Below are 17,013 nucleotides of genomic sequence, written 5' to 3' on the forward strand. Positions count from 1 at the left end.
GAAACATGCTGTTGGGGCACCTGGGTGGCTCAGTGGGTTAAAGCCTCTGCCTTCAGCTCAGGGCATGATCCCGGGGTCCTGGGATCGAGCCCCACATTGGGCTCTCTGCTCAGCAGGGAGCCTACTTACCCCCCTCCCTCTCTGCCTGTCTCTGCCTACTTGTGATCTCCGTCTGTCAAACAAATAAATAAAATCTTTAAAAAAAAAAAAAAAGGAAAAGAAACATGTTGTTTAAGTAGAACACTAGAATGTCTTTTGAAAAATGGAAATCCTTGGGGGCACTTGGGTGGCTAAGCATCTGACACTTGATTTCAAATTAGGTCTTGATCTCAGGGTTGTGAGTTCAAGCCCTGTGTTGGGTTCCATGCTGGGCATGGAGCCTACTTTAAAAAAAAAAAAAAGAAGAAGAAGATGACGACAATGACGGAGGAGGAGAAGGAAGAGGAGAAGGAGAACAAGGAGAAGAAAGAGGAGGAAGAGAAGGAGAAGAAGAAGAATAGAAATCCTCTTTATCAATTTTTTAATTTTTTTATAGATTTGTTTGAGAGAGAGAAAGAGAGACAGAGTGAGCACACGGATGGAGAGGGAGAAGGAGACACCCTGCTGAGCAGGGAGCCCGATGTGGGGCTCCATCCCAGGACCCTGGGATCAAGATCCGAGCCGAAGGCAGATGCTTAACCGACCGAGCCACCCAGGCGCCCCCCTCTTTCTCAATATTAAGAGTCAGAATAGAACAGTAAGACTTAAGTCTCCCAGTGAGACATCTCTGGGTAGAATCTTGCTGACTGTTAGCTTGAGAAAGTTCCTTTACCTCATAAGCTTTCTCATTTCTAAAGTGAAGACAATTAATTAGGCAGATTAACTTAAGTACTAAGGTGTAAAACATCTTATATACTATCTGGCACATAGTAGTTCAATAAACATATTATTAAGATTAACAGTAATAATATTAGTAACAAATACTCATGTACCCATCTGCAAAGGAAGAAAGACTAACCTTGGTGATTTCAAAAGAAAGCTGACTTCACTTACTACCCTTTAACACCTCCTTAAGAGAAAAAGGTAAATAATTTTCCTTTATAATCAAAACAGTAAAATTGGGCAGAAGATTAAAAAAATCCCTAAATAGATATTAAAAGGATAAATAAGGCAACATAACCAAAAGTACTTTTTTAAAGAATAATAAGGTAAAGAATAAATAATATGATTTCTATGATCACAGTATGTACCTTATATAAAATATTTTAAACAAGGCAAAAACAAGTGAATAAAGATGTTTTGATATTAACAAATTTTTACTTTCTGAATAATGTTTCAAAGTCACACATACTGATGAAACTGATAAAAGAACTGATAAAAGGCCTCCAGACTGTAAGCTCTGTTAGCACACACTAACCACCTCCATCTTACTCACTACTTTATCCTCAGCATACTATAGGTTCTCATGTAACATTTGCTCAATGACTAAGCCACAGATATTCACCATAATAAATGAAAACATACCTAAATTTGTAGAAAACTAGTAAGCTACAAGAAAGATTAGTATTTTGTTACTTTATAGAAACAAAGCTCACTGCATTATAAAGTTAGATGTAATTCCTGTTAAATTCAGATTTTTAAAAATCAATAAAATGACAAATACGTCAATAAGCAGATATTGGTTTAGAAAAATAGTAACAGGAATTTAACTTAAAAAATTATCAGAAACATGGGACGCCTGGGTGGCTCAGTTGGTTAAGCGGCTGCCTTCGGCTCGGGTTATGATCCCAGCGTCCTGGGATCAAGTCCCACATCGGGCTCCTTGCTCAGCGGGGAGCCTGCTTCTCCCTCTGCCTCTGCCTGCCTCTCTGTCTGCCTGTGCTCACTCTCTCTGACAAATAAATAAATAAAATCTTTTAAAAAAAATTATCAGAAACACAATTCAATGAGCAAAATAGCTTCAAATAGAGCAAATTTGGTATCAAAAACATGAAATACTAGTAAGAGCACAAACGAGACAGATCACATCAGAGAACAGATCTCCCTTCACACAACTCTCACCTGATAACTACTTTTGGAATATCTAACTCAACTTTAGATATATCAACATCTGACAGCTATAGAAAAAAAATCAAGTTCAGAAGGAAAGCAACAAAAAAAGATGACCAGAATAGGAAAAGGTACAAGCTCTCCCTGTTAGAATTAAATGTAAATAAAAGTAAGCTGTAAGGTCGATACTAAGTATCAGGAACTATGAAAGAGTCACAGAGACCAATTCATATAATTCAAGAACCTAAAGCAATACCAGTCAGATATTTGGCACTCAATAATGAACAGTTTGGGAGTAAACAAAGGAAACTACTTTTTTTGAGCTCTTATAAATGATTGTTTCATTATTTACAGATAAATATTCCCAACTGAGAAAAATAACGACAACAAAAAACTCCAACAAATTTTAAATTCTTAAGATAAGCTAAATAGCAGATGGCAGGGATATAAAACATATTCATTTTGATAAACTAATAGTAACTCAATACTGGATCATTTACCAATAAACAGCACCAACTATCTTCTTTCCTCTTCTTTATTCCAAAAACAAAATGAACATTTACTTGTCTTACAAGTTAAATACATTAGAAATCTTATGCATTTAAGCAATAAAATCAACATTGCTTGCCAATGAAAATATAAAAACACTACAAAATTGTAAAGAATTGTTCTTGAATGTTTAAAAGATTAGGTGCCTCACACGGAGTAATACTATGGAATTTAAGGGACTATAAACATAGCTTCTAAAGTATGTAGATCCCATTAACAAAGTTATCCAAATTCTAATAGGGAACAAGCAATTTTCAGCCTAACCATGCAAAGCTATCCTTAGACAGCAGACCTTGGGTTTTCTTCTTTAGGACAAAGCTTCTATTCATCTCATAATTAAATTTGAAATATTTCACATAAGAATTCACTAAGGACTATTCTAAAGCATGCAATACCATTTTCAGGGCACAAAATGAAAATGGTTCTGAATTTTAATTCATATCTCATTTTACCAGGACACAAAAGAAAATCTGTGACGACAACCAAAGAATTATTTTTCACCTTACTGAAGATGCATGTTTTAAAATTAAAAACCATGAATAATCTACCTATAAAATGATTCATTTTTTTATATCAAACAGCTACAGACCCTGTAATTGAAATAATGTATCTAAGGTTACAAATGAAAAGTGTTAGGTATCATTCCTGAAGTGACAGATTAAGTTCCTAATCCAGTTAAAGTAATAGCCATATTTGTAGTTTAACATAAATTAAGACCTTAATTATATTTGTGACTATTTTAAACAAAATAACAAATTCCTTTGTACCTGAGAATGTAATTTATAGCAAAGCCAGGTTCATTTTCCAAACCAATCTATTTCACACTGCAGAAGTACTCTCATATAATGGTGTAATGTAATTCTTGTTGTGGAATGTTGAAAGAGTAGATACACTAAGAGCACAGAAGAGGTTTGAAGATAAATGAAGATGCTATTCATTCAAGGGTAATTTCATCTTAGAACTATATGAAAGATGTTTTGTTCACACAGGCTAGTGTATGGCCTCAAATTTAAGTGTATTTTCAGCTCAAATATAATGCTGCTAGATCGATTATGCTGATACTGTATATCTAATAATGAAGAATTCTAGCACTTTTCTGTATAAAAAAATAGTCTGTCATTTTTTCATCCTACTGCTATGTCTTCATTGTTCTGTTTAACAGCAACAAATTTTAAAATCCTGCTCACTATTTACTTTTTAAGCAGAAAAGTATATGGTTGATATTCTAACTTGAAATCTCTCCTGACTGCAGCAAAGTGTATTTTTGCTATATTAACTAGATACACATGTTAGCAGACCATTACCCTCCAAAACCATTTTATTTCACTAGTCACTAAAAATGACAACTCTAATAGCCACCGAATTCTATTTTGAATATGCTTCATTTGCACAAATCCTGTAACACAAATTTAAATGTTTTGTATATACCACACCATTTATGTTGAGGAATTAATACTGATACTGAAAATGTTTTTAATCTGTTAAATTGTTTGCAATTTAAGTTCAATTTTAATTATCTCAATTTAAATTATCTTTTCTGAAGATCATCTTTTAAGTATTTAAATCCTGCCAAGTTTTATAAGCATAAATCACCAAAATACTTTAATACTGCTGGCATACAAAAGGTGATAGAAGACAGTCAATCTGAAGACTTTAAATTCAGTGATATCAAGAAAACATCCTACAGCCTCCATTTTTCTCATTTTACTAAAATACTGAAAAGATTTTATAAGTCTCCTATGTAATAAATATTCCCTAAATTTCTCTACCTCTAAACGCTCCTTTCCTTCTTCTATTCCTGAAAGTAAATACAGAAGCCTCATTTTGCAGAGGATGATCAAAGTGAAGGGATGAAAAAAACCTCAAAAAACTTTTATAGTCTATGAAACTTAAAGCTACATCAATTTTAAAAATTTTTTTCGTAAAAGAGTATTCTCTTAATTCTCTATTAATACGCACACACTGACGGCATCCTGCTTGGATTTTTATCAGGTTTGAACAGACACTTAAAAAAAAACTGCAGACAACCATGAATAACTTGTTTAAAGAAAAAAGGTATCCAACCAAACTGAAAATTCAAAATCATTTCCTCTACAATTCTCAAGGTAAACTGTCCACAGCAGCCACCTCAATGACAAGACATGTTTACAGCGGATGTATTTTCATAAGCACTGTTATTTCTCCAGTGGCACAAGTGACTCACAGTCCGAAGGAGAGAGAGTTCCTCCTCTCTCCTGCTCTTCCCAATCACTACAGGAGGATATTATCATCTAACTGCTAATTAATACACCTACCTAAAAAGCATCGTTTGCTAAAAGGAAAAAAGCAAGGGTCAGCTAACAATTTATCAGCAGATGTGACATGTAAGTGTTCATGGCCCAGAATTAATAGGGCCTATAAAAATGCTGACTTTTTTAAATGATATAATATATTCAACAGAAAAAAATAGTTTATTTTTGTTTTCTGCCCTTTCATTTTTAAAGACAGAGTATTCATTCACGAGAAGGGGAAAATGAGAATACTAAGTAGAATAATGATGTTTCCCTTAATCTGAGCTTAAATGTTATTCTTACTGGAAGTGAGTATAAAAACTGAGTAAGTAAAAGGTAGCATTCTCTTGTATGCAGCATTCTAATTATTACCATCAGTTCAAGAAACTTTCTAAAAGTAAATTCAAACTTTTGCAAAAGACTAAGCCATACAAAAAAGGAAAACAGGTTTCTTTGTAAGTTGGCTTCCTATAATAAACAACATTCTTTCTAAAACTTACTAGAAAGTAACAATTTTATTATATGCATTCATAAAATATGTATATAGGCACTAATTCAGCATTCAACATCATCTTGTATTTCTAATGCTATTTCTATTGCTTTCACTTTTTAAAAAAATTTTCTCATTTATTATCTAACTTGAGCTTCACAATAACTGAAAACTTAGGTAAGACTGCCTTTATCACATTTCAGAGATCCAAAAGCTGAGACACATTTATCTTTTACATCTTAAAGTAATCTATAAATTTGAAGATACAACTTACTAGGAAATGTCAGAAATGATTTTTGAATTTAAATGTCCACTTATTTTTGAATAAAAATTCAAAGATCTGTGTCCCTGGACTGAACTGATATGCAACAAAGTGTTGTAAGCATGGATTCTTGACTCTAGACTCCCTGGGTTTGCATTCCAGCTCTGCCAAGTACACCCATGTAAGTTTGAGAACCTCTCCACTTTAACTTGCTACTTTGTAAAATGGGACTACTACTACTATCCACCTCCTAGAGTTGCTGTGTGTGAAAATTATCTATGACATGTAAGGTACATTTAACAAGACCTGGCACATGGAGTAAGTGCTGTGTACATTTTAGTTTCAGTTATTATTGCTGTTCTTACTAACACTACCTGCAGAATGTGGATTATAATAGCACCTAAACTTCAAGTTGTTTTAAGGATTAAATGAATTAATAAGAATAAAGTGCTTAGCATAGTAATGAGCACATGATAGGTACTCAATCATTATTGTCTGTTTACCTCCACAGTCTGTGGGCTCTATGACCTTGGGCAAAGCTCAGTTCCAGTTCCCACATCTCTAAAATGAGGTTCGTAACAGTCCCTTACACCAGGGTTATGGTAAGGATTAAATGAGATACTTCATATAAAAGCTCTCAGTAGAATGCCTTAAATAAAAGTCTTCAATAGAAACTCACTTTTAAAACAAATCTTATTCAGAATTTAAAAAAAATACTTTGAATTAAAGCATTCAATATTGCTATTTTTTAGGTATGGCGTGAATGATTACAAAAATTAATAATGTTCACACAAATTCAAATATGTCCCTCCCCCCAAATTTTTTTTTTTAAGATTTTATTTATTTATCTGAGAGAGGACACGAGTTGGGGGAGGAGCAGAGGAGCAGAGGGGGAGGGAGAGAGACAAGCAGACTCGGGCACTGAGTGCAGAGCCTGACACAGGGCTCCATGCCAGGACCCCAAGATCATGACCTGAGCCAAAACCGAGAGTTGGATGCTTAACTGACTGAGCCACCCAGGCAACCCTCCAAAAAAATTCTTAAACCTAACATTTATTTTAATTACTCCCAGGTATTTAGGCATTATAAAGCCTGCAAGCTTCCATTCCTCCTGCTGATACTGATTATACACACTTCTGTCAATGAATAAGAGAGAAGGAAATAATAACCAACATTCACTGAATATTTACATTGTGCCAAGTACTTTTCTAAGTACTTTATATATATTAATACATCCAATCCTCATGACATCCAATAAAATAGCTTCTTTATATCTCCATTTTACAGAGGAACAACAAAGAGTAATGTTTACGGTATGCTGTATTTGGAAGAGACCAACTCCCATTTCATTTGTGGAAGCTGCTATATAAGACAGCATATACCAAACCAGTAAAGTCATAAACTTCTTCAAGAAAATAAGACATTTTACTCAGAAAAATTGCAGGGGAGTTCATATACATTGGCTCATACTATATTTCTAGACATGTGCTGTTCAATACAAGTAGCTACATGTGGCTACTGAGCACCTGAAATGTGGCTAGTACAAATTAAGATGTGCTCTAAGTGTAAAATACACATATTTTGAACTTAATATAAAAAAGTAAAACATCCCATTAATCAATTTTATACTGATCACATGGTAAAATAACATTTGGATACAATGGGTTAAATAAAACATGATTAAAATTCATTTCATCGGTTTCTTCTTACATTTTTTAATAGGTCTACTACAAAAATTTTTCTTAATTTTATGTATTTATTTGACAGAGAGAGAGATCACAAGTAAACAGAGCAGCAGGCAGAGAGGGGGAAGCAGGCTGAGCAGAGAGCCTGATGCAGGGCTCGATCCCAGGACCCTGAGATCATGACCTGAGGCGAAGGCAGAAGCTTAACCCAGCCACCCAGCTGCCCCCAAAATTTTTAACTACGTATGTGGCCAACATTATATACATTATACATCTGCTGGACAATAGTTCAGGTTTAGGAGGTGACAGCAGTAACAGAGAATTATTATTTTTTTAATTAGAAAGAATAACTGAGGGGCACCTGGGTGGCTCAGTGGCTTAAGCCTCTGCCTCCTGCTCAGGTCATGATCTCAGGGTTCTAAGATCAAACCCTGCATTGGGCTCTCTGCTCAGCAGGGAACCTGCTTCCTTTTCTCTCTCTGCCTGCCTCTCTGCCTGCTTGTGATCTCTCTGTCAAATAAATAAATAAAATCTTAAAAAAAAAAAAAAGAATAACTGATTTATAGACATATAATTTATATACCAAACAATTCATCCTTTCATTTAAGAGTCCAATTCAATTTTTAGTATATTTATAAAATTGTGCAACTATTACCACTGTCTAATTTTAGAACATATTCATCACCTCAAAAAGAAACCCTGTACCCATTACATTATTCCCAATACCTCTCACTTCCTATTTCTACCTCTCCTCAGCTCCTGGCAACCACTAACACACTTTCTCTCTCTGTGGATTTGCCTGTTCAGTAACAGAGATTATCAAAGCTCTTTTCCCAATTACACATACATGTATGTATATACCACTACACACATGCACACACACAATGCTCATGAGAACCAGAGGAACATGCTACACTAATACTTCACCCTATTCAACATACAGGACTGTTATATGACCAGACAAACACTGCTGGTTAATACCAGTACTTTGTGGATGAGGAGGAAAAAGCAAACCTAAGAGTAAATAATAGCCATGGGAAAAAAATTTATTTTCTTTTAAACTGAAATCATAAGGGTTCCTTTAATCAAAAAAGATCTAACCACTTAGTTCCAGGACTATAATAAATGCCAAGTCTATGCTGTAGGTAAAATTTAAATTTCCTGATGGCTTAACTGGCAGACTATTAAAATATCTGATGCCTGATATCTGGTATCTTCTAGAAAATATCCAGTTTATGGATACCTGTCATATTGTTTTGATCAATTTTACACATTTAACTGATTCTTCTAAACGGATACTGGTCCACTATATAGAAGAAAATTACTCCATAAAGTTTACATCAGATATCTAGAAAAGTCGCATTTATAGTCATGGCTACTATCAGCTGTCAAGTCAAAGAATATTGAAGAAAACTAAGAATTTTTAATATATGCTGGTTAATTTATCATCTAAGTGACATATGTAGGATAACAAAAAATTGAAATGGTTAAGCAAATTCTGCATTTTAAAAGGTTCTCTTTCTTTCTGGTTTTACTATTAATTACAACTATATTTTGAGAAGCCATGGAGAGAAAGTAAATTAATAGGAACCATAAAAACAGAGTTGCTAAATAAAGTGTATACTAAGGTTTCTTTTATCTTCCCTTCCCCAGATTACTTAAAACATCATCATTATTATTATTATTATTATTATTATTATTTTAATGGTAACATACTGATATCTCTGTTTGTACTAAAAACTAGTTCATTCCAGGGCTTCTCAACATTGACACTATTTACCTTTGGGGCTGGGTAATTCTTTGTTGTGGAGGGACCATCCTGTGCGCTGAAAGCTGTTTAACAGCATCCCTGGCCTTTACCCTGTAGATGCCAACAGCACCCTCCCCAACAGTTATGACAACCAGAAATGTCTAAACACTGTCAAATGTCTTCTGTCGGGTAGAAATCTCCTTCAGTTAAGAACCACTGCTCTAGGGACGCCTGGGTGGCTCAGTTGGTTAAGTGGCTGCCTTCAGCTCGGGTCATGATCCCAGGGTCCTGGGATCGAGTCCCACATCGGGCTCCTTGCTCAGCAGGGAGCGTGTTTCTCCCTCTGCCTCTGCCTGCCTCACTGTCTGCCTGTGCTCACTCTCTCTGACAAATAAATAAATAAAATCTTTAAAAAAAAAAAAAAAAACCACTGCTCTATTCCTTCTCAAAATACCTTTTAATTGGTGAAAATGACTTCAATAATTTTTCACAGGGGATCCCCAAACAGCTTCAGCAAGGAGATCCATAAACCCCCTGAAACCATATGCAGAAAAGCTGATGTATGTGTCTATTTCATGTGTGCATGCTGGAATGTTTTCTGGAGAAATGGTTTATAGTTTTTGTGAGGTCCTGAAAGTTATCCCAAAAATGGCAATTTAAAAAGGGTTAAGAATTAGTGCTTCAATGAACTTATTCACTGTGCTATGAAGTTATTTTTTTCAAAGATAAACATTGAAAAATACTATTTTATACACAGCAAATAATTTCCTTATGCGTTCAGTTATCAGGCGAAATTGCTTTTACCACACTTATGAATCTTTTACTCAACAAACATTTACCTAGTACACCTGATATGCTACGCAGTTTGTTATTAGTATCTGAAAGCTAAATTTAAATTCACCCTCACCAAAAAAAGAAAAAAAAATTAATAGCAGTATAAAGTCAACATTTATTGCATAAAATCAACTGAATTTTTGCTTCTCAAAAGTTAATGTAAGAAAAAAAATACACAAGTTGTAATAGTAGTATCTAAAGATAAAATGGGGGGGGGGTGCCTGGGTGGCTCAGCTGGTTAAGCATCTGCCTTCAGCTCAGGTAATGATCTTAGGGTCCTAGGATTGATCAAATCCCCTGTCAGGCTCTCTGCTCAGTGAGAGTCTGCTTCTCCCTCTCCTTCTGTGCTCTCCCTCTCACTCTCTTAAATAAATAAATAAAATCTTTTAAAATATGAAGATAAAACAAGGGTAAATAAACAAAACATACGTAATTTACATTTTTGGTAAAAAGATTTAAAATAAATCCTAAAGACAGGATGCCTGGGTGGCTCAGTCGTTTAAGCCACTATCTTCGGCTTTCAGGTCATGATCCCAGGGTCCTGGGATCAAGTCCCACATCCAGCTCTTTGCTCAGTGGGGAGCCTGCTTCTCTCTCTGCCTCTGCCTGCTTGTGCACTTTCTCTCTCTCTGACAAATAAATAAGTAAATAAAATCTTTAGAATAAATCCAAAAGAAAGAAAGTCATATGAATAAATTATTGTCCAAATACGTTTCTTCTTTCCATCTTTTCCTTCTTTCCCTGCCTTAATGAAAGCAAAGATATACTAAATGACATGCTATCAGACATAGTAACCAAATGCAGAGAATATCAAGTTGAATAAAAAATGTGAGATGACCAAGTGCTTACCATCATGCCTAGAACATAGCAAAAGCTCACAGGCTTTCTCTTGCCTTTCTTTCTGTCCTCCAGAAGCTCATCATCCCATCTCCAAAAATGCCACATGTCTTAGTTTCTCTTTTAAGTTATCTTTTAGTGCTGCACAATAAAATCCTCTTTGTGATTCAAACTATGTAAGCTAACTAAATAAATAACAGCTACATATGCAAAATGTTTGAATAACTTTAATTCTATAATCTCCATAGGCATTTCTCTCCCTTCTTCTTTAGTAAATTGTGGTGTATTCATACAGTGGGATAACACACATCAATAAAAATGAGTAAATCAGAGGTATATCTATCAATATGGACAAATATAAAAAACAAAGTCAATTACCAAAAAACCAATCAAACAACATATACAATTTGTTAAATTTACATGAATTAAAAAAGCAATCTATAATACCAGTTATTTTTGTTCTCTTTTTTTTGTATGCATAAGTTATCTGTAGTCCCATCATATGATAAGCAAATTCAGGATAATGAAAGAGAAGAGAGAGGGAAATAGAATCAGTGAAGGTTATATAGAGCCCTGTAAGCAGTATCTGTAAGGGCTTGGTTTATTTATTTATTTATTTATTTATTTATTTTAGTTTTTAATTCAATTCCAGTTAGTTAATATACAGTGTTTTTAGTTTTTAAAGCAAATAATCCCCAAGTATTCTATTCTTCCTGTGGCGCAGTTTAAAGTTTACAGGACCACTAACCGTTTTTTGGATTGCACAACTGTGATATACAATGTGAAGAGCTATTGCATTCAATAAGTGGTTTGGGAATAAGAGACACTAATGTAATCAATAAATATATAAGAAACAGCTAGAGAAGAGAATGTCTGCTTTAAGATTAATAAATGGATTAGACTAGAATGAGCACAGTGAAAGAATGATGCTTAAAAATATATGGTAAATAAATCTTTACAAATAAGTTAATAACTGTGTCCATAAATGAACGTATCACCACAAATAATCAATACCATCATACCTAGCCAAAAGCTAAACTATTAAGAGAATAATCTAGCATATTAAGTGATTTAAAAAAAAAAGAATGAAGACTTTTATTTTATATACTGACAATAACTGAAAATATTACATAATAAAATCACACTTCACAGAAAAGATGTTATATTGATAATGGTAAATCACACAGAAAGATCATAAATATATAACATCGAAGACTGCCCAGAGAGAAAAAAATAGTTGTAACTCAAAGTGAAAATTATTACATTATTTGCATATTTACCTGCACAGCAAGAGAAGCTGCATTGTCAGAAAGCAAAATTTGCTCCCCTGTGGAAATACAATGAAAAGTCTGAGTCAAAAGTGAGACTGCTAAACAAGCAAAATATACTTGTAAATATTTTTATTTTAAAGCACTATTCCTATTTTTAAAAATAAGAGGTATAGATTTTCACCACAGGAACTATGAAGTTCTATATCAATACAATTGGGTAATCATAATTTTTGATTAAATTATCACAATATGTACATAACACAGACTATTTCCTCTAAAACTATTTGATCATTTTTTGTATTTTATCAACAATATTTAATTAAAATCACTCACTTAAAAACAAATTCATTTTTCAACTTTTCAAGAAATATTATTCCTCTTCTTTTCATTAAAATTAAGTAAAATAGTATGTGCTCAAACCCTTCTAGTTAAAAGCATTCAAAATCATATAAAACCAGCTTGCAGTTAATATTGCACAGTGTGTCTAGGTCTGTCACACAAAAGAAAGATGACAAGTTTGCTGCAATAAAAATTCCATGCTTAGAAGACTAGGGCTGCTGCCTATTAGTCTTCATTACTTTGCAGTCTTCTGACAACTGCAGCAGGCTGCTGAGCCCCAAATGGGGTCCATAATGTGATCTGATGATATATGAAGAGCTGCTAGAGGGAGCCTGAACCATCCTAGCCTATACATTTTAACAGTTCCTTTTCACTGAGAGCCCACTTTACCACAGGACTTCAAAAATCTGCTGTGTCAGCTACTGGTGCAGTAAATCTGCCAACTGCTCCTGCAGCCACATCATTTTACACTGCCTACAGCAGCCAATATAATGAGTCAATAATAAACTAAGAACCTTATAGGCCATGAATAGTTGGTTTACACTGGCAGATTCAAGTTTAGGTAAAATCTCCTAGACAAATTGCACAAGAGAATCCCTTCTTTATGTTCTCTCAGAAGTAAGTGATGTTGAGGGGTTGTGGTTTTTTTGGTAACAATATTTTTGTTTTATAAAAGGATTTTATTTATATATTTGCAACAGAGAGCACGAGGCAGGGGTGGGGGCGCAGAGGGAGAGGGAGAAGCAAGCAAACTTGCTACTAAGCAAGGGAACCTTGATGCAGGGCTCCATCCCAGGACCCTTAGATCCATGACCTGAGTTGAAGGCAGACGCTTAATGGACTGAGCCACCCAAGCACCCCTAGATATATTTTTATATGAGCCTTTTTTTAAATATGAGCCGTTTTTAATTGTGAACAAGTACCTACCTTTCAGTTGCTGATACAAGGTAGCATTTTCAGGCCAAGGCTCTGCAGCTATGGAAACAAGGCAGTGATAATTAGGTACATAAAGCAAAAACGTATCAATAACCCAATTAATAAGCACAAAGATTTGCCTAGAGAATTTAATTAAAGTCAATTGCCAAGGTTACTTTAAATATGGCAACCAATCACACTACCTTAGGTTGTATGGTATATGGTATAAGTAGGTTAGATAACTTCTTTTAAATGCATGTTTGGTTTATTATTTGGTAGGGAGTTGTACTGCTGTTGTCATTTCAACAGAGAAGAGGTAGAAGACATCCTGTCCAAACAAAAGTGAAAATTTAAAAACTAAAACAGCCTATATGCTACTATTCCTTTAGCCTCCAAACACAGACACTCCAAAATGTTACTTATAAGATACTTAATTTGGGGGTGCCTGGCTGGTTCAGTCAGGAGAGCATGTGACTCCTGATCTCAGGGTTGTGAGTTCAAGCCCCACTTTGGTGCAGAGATTACTTAAATAAATAAATCAATCTTTTAAAAAATGAGATACTGAATTTGATTCACTATCAAAAAAAAAAAAGTGAAACAGTATTTTACTATAAACTTTAACAAAGTAAACTTTCAAACAAGTAACAGTATATGAAAGAATCAAATGTATCTCTTTAAGCTACATATCTTTCTTGATAAGCTGGTAGTATTTAAACATACGGAAGAACCATGTTGTATTATAGAACATTCCGTTACCTTGAACCCACCACCACCACTCCACAAAAACAAAGTCAAAGAGCACGATGAAGCAGTAAGTACCTACAGTGTGAAATAAAGCTAGTAAAACTAATTTCAGGCCTGAAGCCAGGCTTGACCATAACCCTTAACCTCTCGTTCAGATGCGCTGAACAGTCCAGGGAGTGCAGGGGAGGAACCCTTTATTTGCTTTAACTCATACTTCAGAATGAAAAGGAACAAAATCATATTATTATAAATTATAAATGCTACTTTTCATTTGGTTTGGGCTACACAAAATTAGACTCGTATTTAGGGATACCATGAAAACCTCGAGCAAATAATGCACCATATATAGTTTTGTATGCTATCGCTCATAATATTATACACATAAACAAAAACTACCGAGTTTCAACTCATATACCAAAAAGGCAATAAAACTAAATATTTATTATATGATACTGTAAACTTTTAACAAAGCAGAATTTTACTAAGAACCCAGTTAACCTGTGTAACATAGTTTTTTAAAATAAAAGTCAAGGAAACAAAAACAAGCTGACATCAGCAAATTACCAAAAAATAACCTTTTAGGCTAAACTGTATGGTCAGCACACCTATAACGTTTACATCTATATGAGAAACAATACAATGAGCTTCATTTGTTGTAAAATCCTACATCATTGAAGATTCAATTAATTTTAAAAAGATTCAATTATATGTATCTAATCTAATTAAAGCAATAAAGCATAAGAATAAAATTAACAAAAATTTCAAAGATACTGAAACTAAGTTTCTTGAGGACACAGATGTGTCCCATCTATGTATGCTACCCTGTAGCATGTTTTGCATATGTTAGTTGTATGCAGAAAGAAAGATGGGGGTATTTGATTAAACCTACCATTCTGTTCCCTAAATATTCTGGCTAATCAAAGTTTTACTGAACCTAGTATTATTAACTTTGTTAAAGCAATGGGATGTTCTAATTAAATATTGTAGTAATTTTAACTTCGGTTAGCTAGGTTTTGTAGGTACTAGACATGGATTACAAGTTTTCAAAACAATGAATAACATACACTTAGCATTAAACATCTGCTCAATATAATTTAAGTATTCTCTGATTAATCAGAAGCTACTTGACCACTCAGCAATATCGCAGAGTTTCATATGAGCAGCAATTTATGTGTTCCATGGAAAAGTTAATTTATTATCACCACCATGGATTCTCCAGACTTATTACAAAAGACATATATGAAAATAAAGAAACCTTGAGACCTACTACCTGATCACAAAAAGAGAAGTTGCCTACAAATACTAAAATTTCTGTTATTAATAGAACCTAAAGATGGAAACTAGGTGGGAGGGGGCTGTTTTCCTTGATCCAGAATACAAAATATATTCAACTCAGAAATTACTGTCAAAAATAAATTCTCGAAAAGTAACTCTGCCAAAACATCTGAGGTTATCTTCACAAATAAAACCTATCATTTAAAAAGAGAAGGAACTGGGTTGATACAACTACGTATGTATATACAAATACGTATTTGTGTGTATATATATATAGTATATATATTTTGTACATATATATATATTGTGTGTATATATATATACAGTTATATATTTATATGTGTGTATATATATATATATATCAATTTAGCAGCATGGCATGCCAGTGTATCCATGGACCAGGAGGCAAGAAATGGTAGAGTATGCAAAGAATGATCAACTACCTATCTCACCCATGAGCAGCTCAAAGTATACAAACATCACTGATTTAAGTGCATCCCCTACATGAACCAGCTCAAATAATTACATTTTAAATATGACATGGGAGAAGAAATAGCTAGAGTGTTATTCAATAGAGTGCCAAAAGTGAAAATCCTAAGTTGTGTGGCATGGCAATGGATCTACAAACCAACCATGCAAGTATCTTTCTAGGAAATGAACTCTATTAACTGCCTTCATAAGTAAATCCATGAATCATGAACACTATTATCCACACATGACAAAGAACACTTCTATTTCTATTTCTTGGTTTGGATAATATTAACTGAAGTTTTCTTTACTGAGAACACTATTACGGGAAAGACAAAGTCCAAAAATGCAACTGCTTCCCTATTCCTCTTTCCCAAGGTTAGGCAAGTCAATACCCACCCCTTGCTCCTGCCATGTGAAAAAGAGAGGGAGATTAAGAACTTATAATTATAGTGCTAACAACAGACCTTAAAAATCTGTAGCATTTCAAAAGAAACATCTTAAACAAAAATAAAACATTTTTTATCCCGTGCTAGTTTTACTTCCATTGACCTAAAATGTTTTAGACCATGAACTAATTCAATAGTGAATAAAATTTCAGGACTCATCTATGCTATTTTCAATTTCTACCACCAAAAACACTCCCAGTATGAAGTATCTTTTTAAACTTGCCTTTGGGAAAGACTGGCCTTGGAATACATATAGAAGGTGAAACTCAAATTTTCTGTAAAAATTTTGGTAGGATTGGGGACTGAGAGAGACCACTGTGCAATGTTGTCAAGGTGCAAGTTACTGGTATTATTAGCACATTAGAAGTAAATTTTATGCTTCCCACACATCAACAGTTGGTGTGACTCCTGTAATAAAGATCAGATTCCTCAACTTGGCCTTACACCCCTCCCTCTCTACCTCTCTGGCCTTCTGGCCTCATCATAACTCCCCTCCGCCTACTTGTACACTCCAGTCACACTAGCCTTCAGTCAGTTTCTGGATGCACCATGTTCCTTCCTGCCCCAGAGATTCATTTGTGCTGTATCCTCTGACCTAGAGCTATCTCCCACCCCTGCAGTGTCTCAGCTCAAACATGCTGAGATGTTGAGCCAGTTTCCTGGACATGCTACCTGAGCAACTGCACAGGGCCAGTGCTTAGAAGGGCTCCACACTCAGTTTCACGTTCTGCCATTAGTCTTGGAATTCTTTAGAACAAGGGGCCTCATGTCATCATTCTGCACTGGACCCTACACATTCTGTAGCCGGTCCTGTCCTCAGGGAAGCCTTATTGACCCTCCCTGAATA

The 17,013-nt window shown here is 34.5% G+C and overlaps 1 protein-coding gene across 1 annotated transcript in view; it reads right to left on the reverse strand.

Annotated features, from left to right (window-relative positions):
- The window catches only part of MTX2 (metaxin 2), a 75,639-nt gene that overhangs the window by 36,876 nt on the left and 21,750 nt on the right, over nucleotides 1-17,013 (reverse strand). Inside the window, exons 2-3 of the mRNA XM_080798090.1 lie at nucleotides 13,243-13,290; nucleotides 11,986-12,032 (exon numbers count right to left, since the gene is read on the reverse strand). Coding sequence (XP_080654216.1) covers nucleotides 11,986-12,032; nucleotides 13,243-13,290 — 95 coding nt within the window. The remainder of the gene's footprint in view (nucleotides 1-11,985; nucleotides 12,033-13,242; nucleotides 13,291-17,013) is intronic.

The sequence above is a fragment of the Martes martes genome (assembly GCF_963455335.1).
Source record: "Martes martes genome assembly, chromosome: 3".
In the NCBI taxonomy this organism is placed as follows: Eukaryota; Metazoa; Chordata; class Mammalia; order Carnivora; family Mustelidae; genus Martes; species Martes martes.